Source organism: Oryx dammah, unplaced genomic scaffold (genome assembly GCF_014754425.2).
Source record: "Oryx dammah isolate SB20612 unplaced genomic scaffold, SCBI_Odam_1.1 HiC_scaffold_23, whole genome shotgun sequence".
Classification (NCBI taxonomy): domain Eukaryota; kingdom Metazoa; phylum Chordata; class Mammalia; order Artiodactyla; family Bovidae; genus Oryx; species Oryx dammah.
In genome coordinates this window covers 37,342,537-37,357,421 of record NW_024070207.1, presented here as the reverse complement: position 1 = coordinate 37,357,421, position 14,885 = coordinate 37,342,537, and the positions used below count along the sequence as shown (strand labels likewise).

Genomic DNA, 14,885 nt, shown 5'->3' with positions numbered 1-14,885 from the left:
AACATCATCAACCAAGGAAGGAGCCCAGACCTTCAGCATTAATGACTCAATGTCATGTAGAGCCCCACTCTGAAGTCTACTTAGGACCACCAACCACAGTTCTTATTTCTGTACTACTAATCATTACTCCATGAACAAGATGTGCAAAAGCTGAACTTTAAAATACAGAACTAAGCTACAGGTATAACAAAATGTTCAGTCCTATTGATTTGGGCTAAGAATTTGTTTCCTTTCTTAAATTAACTTTTTATTGATCGCTCCTATGACCTTAACTTGTACAATTTTAGTGGTCTCCTTCCATTAAAAAAATGGCTTTTATATTTATTTCCCCTTTGAGTGATGTAAGAAACTTATTGTGGCCTTTCGTGAACCAGCGGCCTTAAAGGAAAGGTAAACGTTTACAGCATAATCTTCATAACTTTGCTCAGGCCAAGTTCTCTGGGCTTTCCCTGGACAGCAGTGGACTTCCTTAGGCTTGTTTTGTCATGCTTTTGTCTCTTGGGGTCACTTATCCACACTTTGGGGACCCCCGGGATCTCTGAGGGACTTTTGATTTCTGAAGCCACATGCCTAGGACAGTGGTTCTCAAGCACACACGTGCATCAGAATTTCCCACACAGTGTCTGACTCTTTGAGACCTCATGGACTATACAGTCCGTGGAATTCTCTAGGACAAAATACTGGAGTGGGTAGCCTTTCCCTCCTCCAGGGGATCTTCCTGACCCAGGGATCGAACCCAGGTCTCCTGCATTGCAGGTGGATTCTTTACCAGCTGAGCCACAAGGGAAGCCCAAGAACACTGGAGTGGGTAGACTCTCACTTTTCCAGTGGATCTTCCCAACCCAGGGAACTGACCCAGGGTCTCCTGCATTGCAGGTGGATTCTTTACCAATTGAGCTATTAGGGAAGGCCAGGAAACTAACAGGGAATTTCCCAGAGGGCTTGTTAAAACAGATTGCCGGGCTCCAGCCCCTGCATTTCTGCTTCAGTGGTTTGACCCAAGAATGTGCATTTCTGACAATTTATGAAGTGATGCTGATGCTGCTGATTCCAGGCCATGATGTGAGAACCATATCCTTAGCTTGTTCATAGAAGTCCTGGGTTTGTGTCCCAGTGGTAGGATGGAGAGAATACATGTTCTACAGTCACAGAGAAACTGGTTCATATCTGAGCAATCCTATTTAATTGATGCTGAAGCTGAAGCTTCAATACTTTGGCCACCTGATGCGAAGAGCTGACTCATTAGAAAAGACCCTGATGCTGGGAAAGATTGAGGGCAGGAGAAGAAGGAGGTGACAGAAGATGAGATGGTTGGATGTCATCACTCACTCAGTGGACATGAGCTTGAGCAAACTCCAGGAGATAGTGAAGGACAGGGAAGCCTGGTGTGTTGCCATCCATGGGGTTGCAAAGAGTCAGACATGACTGAACAAGAACAGCAACTTAACTTGTGGCAAGGCACTGGATCAAATCACATTCTCTGTTAGTCTCAGCTTCTTCATCATCAGAATGGGAAAAACAATACTGGACTCACAGTATTGTTGTAAGTTGATGTGTAAGTTACTGTGTAAGTGTGAAAGTGTTAGTCCTCAGTCATGTCCAACTTTTTGCAACCCCCTGGACTGTACCCCACCAGGCTCCTCTGTCCATGGGATTCTCCAAGCAAGAATACCAGAGTGGGTTGCCATGCCCTCCTCCAGGGGATCTTCCTGACCCAGGGATCAAACCTGGGCCTCCTGCATTGCAGGCAGATTCTTTACTATCTGAACCACAGGTTTAAGTGCCAGACACCAATGCCCCCAGCTCCATGCTATGCAACTAGTTGGCATAAGGAAATGCCCTCTCTTTGCAGCCAAAAGCCTCCCCTTTTTAAGGATTACTGGTCTGTTCTGGGCATGCTTTATTATACCATCCTAGGTAATCAACAGACACAAAGACGGGAACTACTAAAAATATATGCCTTCAGCCCAGGAATATTCCTTGCAGTTAGATTGATTCCCGAGAACCACTGGCCATTTGTGACTTGTGGGCAAATCTTTGCTGTCGAAGCCTTGAATTCTTTACCTCTAAACTAAAGACATTGATTTAGATGATTTGCCATCTCAAAAGTTTCTTCTTGCTCTGCCAAGTCTCAAAATCTGTGACTTAGAACTCGGGTACTTATTTCAGGATAGTCTGTTTCAATGAACATGAAAACTGTATGGTTCTCATTTTACCCATTTCAGTTCAGTCGCTTAGTTGTGCCCGACTCTTTGGGACCCCATGGACTGCAGCATGCCAGGCCTCCCTGTCCATCACTAACTCTTGGAGTCTACTCAAACTCATGTCCATTGAGTCGGTGATGACATCCAACCATCTCTTCCTCTGTCGTCCCCTTTTCCTCCCACCTTCAATCTTTCCCAGCATCAGGGTCTTTTCCAATGAGTCAATTCTTCACATCAGGTGGCCAAAGTATTGGAGTTTCAGCTTCAGCTCCAGTCTTTCCAATGAATATTCAGGACTGATCTCCTTTAGGATGGACTGGTGGGATCTCCTTGCAGTCCAAGGGATTCTCAAGAGTCTTCTCCAACACCACAGTTCAAAAACATCAATTCTTCGGTGCTCAGCTTTCTTTATAGTCCAACTCTCACATCCATACATGACTACTGGAAAAAACATAGCTTTGACTAGATGGACCTTTGTTGACAAAGTAATGTCTCTGCTTTTTAATATGCTGTCTAGGTTGGTCATAACTTTTCTTCCAAGGAGCAAGCGTCTTTTAATTTCATGGCTGCAGTCACCATCTGCAGTGATTTGGGATCCCCCCAAAATAAAGTCTGTCACTGTATCTATTTACATACTCTTAATGTCTTTAAACTTCCCACCCTTCTTTAAAATTGGACTACTACACAGAAAGTCAGGGACAAGTGCTAAATGTAACTAGATATCCTTCATAGCTAGAGCCCCGTAAAATGTTCCTGCACAGGTGTAAAATGGTAGTTCTGTTATTTCATACTGACATCTAGTGGCTTTTCTGTATCAAAGACAGCGACAGGCATTTCCTGTGAGTTCACCATAAGCTCTGCTGTTTCTGCTGCAGACATCCAATTAACAGTCTTTTACTCATCACTTATTTTATGTCAAACATTATTCCAGGCCCCAGGGGCTTATGTTAATAAATGCTACATGGTCCCTACTCTTCTAGAGCTCATAGTGCAATGGGGGAAGCAGACAAATCACTAGACAATCACAGCCCATTGTGCTGAATGTTACAATGGGAGAATACCAGCACAGTTGAAACAGAGGAATACCAGGGTAGGTAACTCTACCCCGGAAGGTCAAGGAAAGGTTCATGGAGGAGGCAGTCTTTGAGTTTAGTCTTGGAGGTTTCCAGGTGATCTACAAAAGACAGATTGGAGCCATTCCAAACAGCAGGCACTCCATATACAAAGGGAAAGGACCTGTATGATCTTTGCCTGGAACCAATGTAGAACATTATAATTACTTTTGCCTACTTGGAGCATAGAATATAGAGCAGGGTTTGTCAGCCTTGGCACTGCTGATAATTGGCCACTAGCCTGCATTGTAGGATGTTTAGAAGCATTCCTAGACCCAACTCACTAGATGTCGGTAGCACCTACTCCCCAGTTGTGGCAACCGAAATGTCTCCAGGTATTTCCAGATGTCCTAGGGTCAGGGAATGGAAGTGGGGAGGGTTCGAATTAACTCATGGTTGAGAAAGACTCGTGTCGAGGGAGCTTAATAGAGATCAGACTGAAGAGAAAGAAAGGTGGTTGTCAGGGGCCAGCCACAAGGCTATGGGGCACATGTGGAGAGCTTGCACTTCATGTCACAACTGATAGGGAGCCATTAAGAGGTCTTAACTAGGGAGTGGTAGGTCAGATGTGTGTCATATGAGAGTGTGGACTGGATGTCAGTCCGGGACAGGGGGGTGGGCCAGGATGCTGATACAGTGATCAGGTAGAAAAGTGATGAGGGCTTGACCCCAGGCAATGGTAGAAAGGATGGATTTGGGAGCTAATAAGAACTAGAGACAGAGTGAACAGAGTTACACACAGTGAACTGAGTTCAGAAAGAGAAAGATAAATATCATATATTAACCCATATATGTGGAATCTAGGAAACTGGCATAGATGAAGTTATTTGCAAAGCAGAAATAGAGACACAGATATAGAGAACAAATGTACGGGTACCAAGCAGGGAAGGGCAGGTGGGATGAACTGGGAGATTGGGATTGGCAGACATATACTACCATGTATAAAACAGATAACTAAAAAGAACCTACTATATAGCACAGGGAACTCTACTCAGTGCTCTGTAATCAGCTAAATGGGAAAGAAATTTAAAAAAAGGGGGAGGATATGTGTATGCATATAGCTGATTCACTTTACTGTATAGCAGAAACTAACACAACATTGTAAAGCAACTATACTCTAATAAAAGTGGTTTTGTTTTTTTTTTTAAAGAACTAGAATCAGCAGGACTCAGGGAAAATTCAGACATTGAAGGTAAGCGAGAGAGAGGAGTCAAAGATGGCCCCTGGGTTTCTTGCCTGGGACACTCTTTCTTTGGTTGCTGTTGTTTCCACATTTATTTACCAATGACAAGCAAAAGTTGGCCTGGACCTGCAGAGGACGGCAAATGTTTCACTATGTCCTGCCTGTCAAGGCATCATGGTCGCATAGAGGCACCAAACAGGGTCTTTAAATCAACATGGGTAACTGAGGGGGAGTCACGACTCTAAAGATGTGACACCTGGTCATCCTAATGAAGTGACATGTTTGGTCACAAGATATATCTGTCCAATCCCTACTCAGAAACAGGCTGAGTGTGATTTTTCTGTGGCTGAGATTGGCTCACTTGTTTAAAATTAAATAACAGCATTCAGCAGCACCCTTTGGGTTTATCAACCTGAAGGGGAGATTTCCAGCAACTACCAGAGACCTGCTCTCGCCTGCATCTTGTTCTGTTTTGATCAATGCTTGGATGCAGGCATTGCCAGAAGACAAGAAGATATGGTGAAGATATCAGGGGATATAATCAAAATCCAGATGCGTTTTGACAGCCTTAGACTTCCTCTACCAAGAAGAAATTAAACGGGGCCACAGACAAACTGCATCTGTTCGGGACAAAGTAGAGTGGGTTTTCAAATGACCTGCGTGTGAAACAATGAAAGAAGGTAGTTGACAGTGTGTCAGCGGTGTGCTACATCTGCCAAAATGGCTGATGTGATATGAGGCCACATTAAGAGAAACGGTGTCGAGAATGAGGGTGGTGATAGACTGCCCTACTTGTTCCTTGTCAGACTGTGCCTAGAGGGCACATTCCAATCAACTGGAATATGTCCAGAGGCAAACAAAAGCATAGTGAGGGGACCTGAAGCAGTGGAGAGAATAGTTGAAAACTATATTTAACATAAAGAAGAGAAGCCACGGGGTTTCTGAAATGCTGTCTTCCAATACCTGAAGCCACACATGTGGAATTAACAAATGCTCTCTAAGTCAGTCCTCAAGGTCTGCAGCTGACAACTCCACATCTTAAGCCCAGATCACTCTTTGAGGCCCTATCTGTCCATTCAGTCAGAGACCTGGGAGGCCCCCTTACCCCTCCTCCTCCCTCTCCCCTACATTCATTTTGTCCCTAAGTCTTGTGACTTCAACCCCGCCTCCAAATGCCTCCCTAGTCTGCCCTGTTTTCTTCTGTCTCATTTTCTACAGTAACGTCAACTCACTTCCCCAGTTCCACCACACACCATACACAGCGACCTTTCTGAAACACAGGCTCCATCATATCATTCCCCTGCCTAAAACCCTCTAAAGGCCTCTCTGTTGCCTTCATAAATCTAAATTCTTTTTTTTTCTTTTTTCTGGCTGTACCTAACAACTTGAGGGATCTTAGTTCCCTGACCAGGAGTTGAACCCAGGCCCTAGGCAGTGAAAGTGCTGAGTCCTAACCACTGGACTGCCAGGAAATCCCAGAAGTCTCAGTTCTTTAATGTGGCATCTGAGGCCTTCCATGACCCTGTCCATGGCTGCCTCTCTACCCTCCATCCCTGCCACTGGCCAGTAACTCCCAGTAAGAGGTTTCTTGTGTTCTTCCTCTGTACACAACAGGCTAGTTTTATGCCTTTGCTCATTCTGACCTTTCTGTGTCATACTCCATTTCACTCTTCTTGCCTCATCTAATTCTTCCTTGTTTTTGAAAATAAAGCTACAGAAACCCTTCTATTATTAGGCTTGGCTGAGAATCACTGCAAGGGGCTTTCATGGTGCCTTGTGCCCGCTCCAGTCATTAATAGCGCATGAGATAGGGATGCTCCCCTCTGGGCCCTGTGACTTATCTGTGGGCATCTCCAGGCCCTCTTCCTGAATCAACCCTGAATATTCACTGGAAGGAGGGATGCTCAAGCTGAAGCTCCAATACTTTGGCCACAAAGACTAATCCAAGTGTGTCACTGGTCTTCATAAATTTCTTTTTTTTCCCAAATAATCAGACTAATTGCCACGAAGCTGTGGCCTCAGGCCTAGCATGAAGGCTTAAGAGTTGATGCAAAGAGTTGACTCATTAGAAAAGACCCCGATGCTGGGAAAGATTGAAGGCAGGAGTAGAAGGGGAAGACAGAGGACGAGATGGTTGGATGGCATCACGGACTCAATGCACATGAGTTTGAGCAAGCTCCAGGAGATGGTGAGGGACAGGGAAGCCTAGCGTGCCACAGTCCATGGGGTCGCAAAGAGTCGGACATGACTTAGCAACTGAACACCAATAATCAGGCTCTTTTCCAGAGCCAGTCACACAGATGCTTGAGCAAACAAGCACAGGAAGACTGCCACCTATGTTTCAGTGCTCCTTTGCCTCTCCACTCACTGTGCCATTGGCTTGGGCTTTCACACCCTCAGTTGCTCTGGGTGTGGTGGGGTCTTCTCTGACATTTCCCTGACAACCCCTCACTTAGAATAATGAGCATCCTCAATCCTTAGCCCTGTGAAACCTTCCAGGTGTTATCTGCACCTGCCTCTCCACCTCCAACACACTATGCCATTTGGGAGGCCACTGGACATTCCTGGAGACCCACCTTTGGCTGATCTTCCTTTTCACCCAAGGATTATTTTCTGAGCAACATCAAGTGTTTCTAATTGAGGCAGTCTGGCACCCTGGACCTATTTTCCTTGGAAGAAGAGGGCTGCTGGCAATCCCTGACTCTCCAGAGCTATTGGCATCTGAGTAGCTGTCATTACCAGCATATGGATATGCACACGTGCAGACGCCTCTAATTTCTCTGCTGCTGTGATAATCCCACAGTGCAGAGACCCTGAGGCTGCCCACCTTGGATGGCCCTCCTTTCAAATAGGCACTAGGAGAGACCTTCAGTTTGGAGGAGGGACACACCCGTAACCTGAAAGGCTCTGTCAATATCCGCCTTTGCATTCCTGGTCTGCCTCCTCTCTCTCTCCACGTGGGGATGGTGCTTACTGGTTTAGACACTAACCCTGGTGGTTATGATCTATCTGCTCTGAAGGACAAGGGAGAGTTTTTAGGGAGCAGAGCCACAGGCATGCACAAGGAGTGCACTCTAGAATTTACCAGAAGATGTCACTGTTGGCTTAAATCAGTAAAACAAATGTGGGCTGGAGGACTGTCAGCTGAGCATGAAGGTGACTCCATCATGGGGCTTTTAAACACCCATTTATAATGCATGCCTGGAAAAGCTGGTTGAAAGACTAATCCAAGTGTGTCACTGGTCTTCATAAATTTCTTTTTTTTCCAAATAATCAGACTAATTGCCATGAAGCTGTGGCCTCAGGCCTAGCATGAAGGCTTAATAAATCTGTACCAAAGGAGTGAATGAATGAATACCAAAGCAAGGAATAGAAGTTTGGAGCCCATGGGAACAGCAGTCACCTTTGTTGGTCAAGGCTACTGGGGAAGAAAAGCTGCTAGTTGTTAGCAGTGGGTCTTTACAGAAATGAATTTGACTGGCCGCAGCCAGGCAAAGAGTGAGGCCAGTCAACGTGGGTTTGCCACCCCTCCAGCCTCACTCCAGGATGCTTCTCTTCTGTCCCATGCTTGTTTACTCCACGATATCATAGAAGGTGATATTTTTAATTTTTTATGGTTTTTTTTCCAGTCACTTAGATTCTCCAGAGTTTTTCATATGATGAGGCATGACCTTCCCAGTTCCCAACTCTTTCCTTCTTCCCTGGGATAGTTCATTAAAGAAGTAATTAAAGGAGTTACTGGGATTCTGCTTTTTGTCTGGTACAACATTGAAAAGGATGAGATGAGAGTTAAAGAAGAATATGTAGAGTTCTTGTTGCAGAAAACCTACTCTAAACAGAAATACAAACAAATAACTGTGATTCAGTATCAAAAATATTTAGCAAAGGTTAACTGTGGAAGTGTCACTGAAGAAGAGATGATGACTGGCAGCAGGAGTGGGATAAATTTTCTCGGAGGAGAGATCATACTTGGACTGGAAATTGCAGGATGCCTAGAATTTTCCAGTTAAAGAAGGAAGGTTACGCCAGGCAGAGGGAACACCATGAATAGAAGAGAAGCACACAGGATAGATCCCAGGGTGCCTGAATTGCTCAGAGGCCAAGACTTGGGAGGAATGTTTGCTCAGAGGACATCAGCCAGCAGACCTAGCCAGTCGGGTACTTGACTTGGTTCTATCTGGCTCCTCACTCCTGGGTGCAGAAGCAGCATCCCTCAGGTGGAAAAGAATAAACTTCAGAAAAGCTACAAGCCATTCCCCAGGTTTCCTTTAAGAAATTAATGTTAATAGTCAATGTTTATTGTCATCTTCCTTCCACAACAGGCCCATCCATGACCTCATCCTTCATCCACTGAACCTGAGTGGAAGCTCATTTCTTAATTAAAGTACAGCTGCAAAGTTGGTTTTCCCTTGATCACATCATAAGCCAGGATGCTTCTGCTGTGTGTGTGTGTGTGTGTGAGTGTGTGTGAGTGTGAGTGCACATGCTCTATATGGGTGTGTGTGGGTATGCGGTTTAAATGTTTACTAGTCTGCTATGTGAGCAAAGAACTCTTATCAGTTTGCAGCTTTAAAGTGAAGACAGTAACCCAGCAAAGCCTCCATACATGCTGACATCTCGGTGTCCTTTCAGTGGGTAAAGAAAAAGGGCATTTTGGAACTAATAGAGTTAACTTGCCTCTGCTGGGAACATTAGCACGTGAGTGAAGGCAGATACCGAGGTAGTAACTTATATATATGCCATTGGCAGCTACCATGTCTATTTCAGTCAGTAACTAACCACAGTGTTTATTTCTGGAGGCTCCGGGCTGCCCTGCCTATCTTCACATTCCACTGCCATCACGTAGGAGCCATGATGTTATGACAGCAGCCAGAGTCAAAAGCACCATATCAGACACTCTTTCAACAAGGTTTTGTTAATAAGATATCCTGATTAGACTAGCTATTAGAAGAATGCTTTTGTGTATTTAGTAAGAAAGATTAGAACTTGAGTACTTGTAACCTCTTATCACTTCAGTAAAATCGTTTCCATCGAGTCTCCATTTCATGAGCAGTAATGGGAGTTTGGGAGTGGGGAGAAGGAAATAAATGAGGTCATTGGGAGGACTTTGTCACTAGCTGGAGAGAGAGAAACAGAGGGGGAAGGAGGAAGGCGGAGTGGCCTTTCCACCCGATGTATATGCTTTAAAAAGGAGCTCTCTGGACAGGCTAGCGGGCCTCATAGAGGGAACAATAGCACAGTCCACAGGACAGCTGCCACCAGATTGCCGTCATTTTACTTTGGCCTCCCTTCCCGACCAGTGAACATCAATATGCCCTGCCTCTTCCCTGACTCCACCTGTGTCAGCCGCAGCCCTGACCGCCGGCCTTTGTGCTTTGTCCACAGGAACTTCCACTACATCACCATCCTCCGCGACCCAGTGTCCCGGTACCTGAGTGAGTGGAGGCATGTCCAGAGAGGGGCAACATGGAAAGCGTCCCTCCACGTCTGCGACGGCAGGCCCCCAACCTCTGAAGAGCTGCCCAGCTGCTACACTGGAGACGACTGGTCCGGCTGCCCCCTGAAAGAGTTCATGGACTGTCCCTATAACCTAGCCAACAACCGCCAGGTGCGCATGCTCTCCGACCTCACGCTCGTTGGCTGCTACAACCTGTCAGTCATGCCCGAAAAGCAGAGGAACAAGGTCCTCCTGGAAAGTGCCAAATCGAATCTGAAGCACATGGCATTCTTCGGCCTCACTGAGTTTCAGCGGAAGACCCAGTATCTGTTTGAGAAAACCTTCAACATGAACTTTATTTCTCCCTTTACCCAGTATAACACCACTAGGGCCTCTAGCGTAGAAATCAATGAGGAACTCCAAAAACGTATTGAGGGACTGAATTTTCTGGATATGGAATTGTACAGCTACGCAAAAGATCTCTTTTTGCAAAGGTATCAGTTTATGAGGCAGAAGGAGCATCAGGAAGCTAGACGGAAGCGTCAGGAACAACGCAAATTTCTGAAGGGAAGGTTCCTTCAGACCCGTTACCAGACCCAGAGTCAGGGCCAGAACCCGAATCCGAGTCAGAAACCGAGTCAGAACCCAAACCTGAATGCTAGTCACAGTGGGACTCAGAATCTGTTTCAGAATCTGATTCAGAATCTGACTCAGAGCTCGGGTCAGAATCCAAGTCCAAAGGAGAACCAGGAAAGCCAGAAGCAGAATCCAGGCCAAGAGCAGAGCGATGGCAACACCAGCAACGGCACACATGACTATATAGGCAGCGTAGAGAAATGGCGCTAAGTGGCTCCCAAAGGCTTTCACACACTTCTCCCAAAGCGCCAGTCAAAATAGGGCAAATCCTCAAACATGAGAGCGTCCAAACACATCCTGCTTCCTAAAGTTTGGAAGTTCAAAAAAGTTAAGATGTCGCCTTTACAGTTGCCTTTCAATTCAGTGTTCTACTGTGCGTGGGTAAAACAAATTTCAATATGTAATTAAATTACCTTTTTTTTTTTTTGGTTTGTTGGAGTATTTATAAAATCTAAAAGCCAAACCAGACTCACCAGAAATTGCTGTTTAGATATGTTAAGAAGTTCTTAAATTAGTCATAGGGACAAAATGGAAACACAAAATGTTTAACTTATGCCTAAGAAATGGACTTTACATTATTCATGATACACTGTCGAAACCCAATCTTGGAAGCAAACATTTTTTCCAGGGGTAAGCATGAATATAACATAAAACAAACTAAACACGAAACTTCATTTTCTTCTGATTATAACCAAGAATCTATTTAAATAAAATAAGAACTGATGGTAGAGTTTACCAAATTGTAGAAAATGGAAAACTTCTCTCCCAAACATGAGCAGTTTTATGTAAAAATATTGGCTTTTGAGTAGAAAGAGACTCATCTTGTTATTTGAAATGTTTGAAATTTTAAACTTTTTCTACCTTCTGCTATTTAAAGGTTTTAAACAGGGTGTATCTCATATTAATCCAAACACTTTTTCCAAATGGAGTACCAATGTAAAGATCTAATTTCCAGATGATTTCTGGGCACTGTAATTTCAACAATTCTGGAATCTTTTTGGCGCTGCTTCTCATTCATTTTAAAGCTTCTCCGAGTTGTGCTCATTCCAAACTAACCCGTTTTAGAATCTTTCTTCATCATCTAAATGGTGTGTTGCTGAATTTATTGTGATATATAATCCTGGATTAAAGTCAGGACTTTCTTTCTATAGAATTGTCTTATCAATGTTTGTGTAGTGAGATCCTTATCAAGAAACTCTTGAACAGGATAGCGTGTCTTAAAATATTGCTGAAGTTAGTATTCTGTTCTTGATCAGATAGAATTGAACCTGAATGTGAATGAATCATTATTTACTTTTTGTACATTTTTATTGTAATGTTTCCAATTGGGCTGGCTCTTTCTAGCCCATTAGTTCTTTTTCATGTTGACAGAGTGTAGACAATTACAAGAGAAAAACAAGGTTGGAATAAGCACTAGGATAGCCAACGTTATTCAGTAACACCAAAAGCTTTACCTCGATACTTTGGGTGAGCCGTGTACCAGCTTTAGTTTTGAGAAAACAAAAGGCAAAAGTATTCTGCAGTGAGGTTAAACATCGGAAGTATATGGGTTGAAGAAAGTGATTTGGTATTGGAAGTCTGTGCAAAAACACTTTCAGGGTATCAAGTTTGAATTGCACGGGCCAAAAAGAAGTATATAACCCACTGTGCTAGCAAACATCCTGATTCTGGGCAGCTTCCACATTACGGGTTTTGCTATCCTTTCATAAGGACTTACACTAAGCCTCTGGCTGTAAATCAGAAAGGCAACTGCAAGTGGCATTTATGTTTTCATGAGGGACATGCTTAGAAATGTGACTTGTAAAGTTACATCTTGTACAATCTGCTCATTTGCATGATCTAGTTTCATCTGTAATAATAAGGCCACAAACTGGACAAGAAGCTGAGTACTTGGGTTAAAAAATGTTTTTGACTCTGCGCTTGTATCAGTAGATCGAAATTTTGTTTTGCCTGACAGTATCGCAGTCCTGGGAATTTGAGAACTGGAAAACTGAAAGGAAAAAAATTTTCAAAATCCAAAATACCTTAAAGTCAAACTGTTTTAGAGTGAAACTATTTTGTGTACTTTGTGTTTTTAAACTAATGATTCTGTAGATCACTGTGGTATTTCAGTTTCGTTTTGCTTTAATGGATGATGTTTGCTATTAAAGCTGATAGGTAATGTTGGAAAGCAGGATGAAGCCCGAGCCAGTGGAAAAGCTTGTTACAGAAAAAAATATTTTGTGTTATTGCTGTGGTGTGCATGGTTTGCAGAGATTAAGTGCATTTTCTCTGTCTATACTGATTTATTGTATATAGGGGATGTTATAAATATACATTTTGGTCATCATCATGTAAATCCCATGACTTCAACTGTAAACATCTGTCCAATGATGTAGCTTTACAAACCATTTACTGATTTTGTGTAATTTAACAATAGATATAAAATAAAGTTTAAATTACAGATGCTGAGTTATTTCGTGATTTCAGAGTTTGCAGCCAATAGACATCATGACATCACAGAGAGAATTCTCTTTTCTCAAGGAGTTTCTTATTTTCCTCTTGGCCACCAGATATGGAGATGAGATGAGCCACTCTAATGTAGCATGTGCCAATGACCTTAACCTTGGGTATTTCCCTCTGAGGGTCCAGAGTGTGTTCTCTTTTTAATAAAACAAAGTTATCCATGAAAGACAAAGTTGGCTATGTGTTTTAGTGAGCTCTGGTTGCTATACCCAAATACCATAAACTGGGTGGCTTGTCAACAATGGAAACTTATTTTCTACAGTTCTGGAAGCCAAAAGTCTGAGATCAGGTGGCCAGTATGGTTGGGTTCTGATGAGGGCTCTCTTCCCAGTTTCAGAAGTCTGTCTTCTTGCTGTGTCCTCGTACCACAGGAAGTAGCTAGCTCATTCTCTGGGTTTTTCTTATAAGGGCACTAGTCCCATTCATGAGGGCTCCCATGGATCACCTCCCAAAGGCCACACCTCCTAATACCATCACAGTGGGATTAGAGTTTCAACACATGAATTTGGTGGGGACATTCCATCCCTTATGCTATGCAAATGAAATATGTGAGTGTTTTAATTTAAAATTATTCAACGAAATACTTGACATTTAAGAGTATGTGGGAAAGAAAAATAATACTTTTTTATTTTTTATCTATCCCCTCTTTCTGGGATATAGGTTAAAGGTGAGCATTAAAGTATTGGCTTTGAAAGTTATGAAGACAATGTCTTCTAATTATATTCAATGTACATATTTTTTTTTAATTGTGGTTATGACTATGGGTGGGGATGATTTGTTCTTGTCTTTTTCAAAAGAGAATTTAGATTCCAGATCATGGGATTAGAGGGAAGAAAGCTACAGAATTTGAGGAGTTTAACTATACTCAGCCTACCAACTATTCATACTTACAAAATTCTGCCCATCAAGTGTTCACTGAGCAGTAATTGGGTGGTCACAGTTCCTGATTGCCAGAGAGCCCCATGATCTCCTCTTGGGAGGAACTGTGAACAGGAATATAGAGCTCAAGTATTAGCTGCTCAGTAGTGTCTGACTCTTCAACCCCATGGACTGTAGCCCTCCAGACTCAAGAACTTGAAATATTTAGGAAATAAAGATGATTTTTCTTTACCCTCCAGGAGGATATTCTTGGAGAGTACTTGCTGGAATGGGGAAAACATTGCAAACCTGCACTCTGCTTCTGGGCACAGAGACTGTGGAAAGGGGATACTGAGGCAGGCCGGAGAGGAGCTCTAATGAAGAAATAACCAACTGGCCCAGTTTCTAAGGACTTCGGATTCTCAATAGGAGTTACAGCAAAGTAAAACCAAGGCTGTCTTTGAGAGGTGGGAGATCTAAAGAACTGTTCCACTGGCACAGATGATTTTGTTTCATGGGGTGGGGAATTGGAAGTGAAAAGAACTCTAAAAGACTCACAGGCCAGGCTTTAGACATTGTACTCTCCCCATGCCTGAGACACAGAAGAGACCAACAGACTCGGCTAGGCTGGTGATCTGCAACTCCAAGCTTTATTGTCCTGTTCTGAGGACTGCTTCTGTCTTGTCTTTACTAGGAATCAAAACAAGCAAACAGACAAAGCCTGGGGGGGGGGGGGGGGGGTGGGGGCAGGTTGTAAAGAGTCTAACAAGATACAGTGTGCGCTGACTCCAAATATAATCCCATGGGATTGTGGAATAGGACAATCCTAATGTCTCGAATAGCCAGAGTGAGATGAGCTGATGGTCTAAAACACCAGAGGAACTTGATCAAGACCTCAAAAATTCCAAAGTAAATTTATAACACATCAATCAGACCTTCAGAACGAGGGC

At 43.5% G+C, this 14,885-nt stretch overlaps 1 protein-coding gene across 1 annotated transcript in view; it reads left to right on the top strand.

Moving 5' to 3' along the window:
• The window catches only part of HS6ST2 (heparan sulfate 6-O-sulfotransferase 2), a 379,384-nt gene extending 366,361 nt beyond the window's left edge, over positions 1-13,023 (top strand). Inside the window, 1 exon segment of the mRNA XM_040265271.1 lies at positions 9,885-13,023. Within this exon segment, the coding sequence (XP_040121205.1) occupies positions 9,885-10,782 (898 nt within the window). The 3' untranslated portion in view covers positions 10,783-13,023.
• The last annotated feature ends 1,862 nt before the right edge of the window (positions 13,024-14,885 follow it).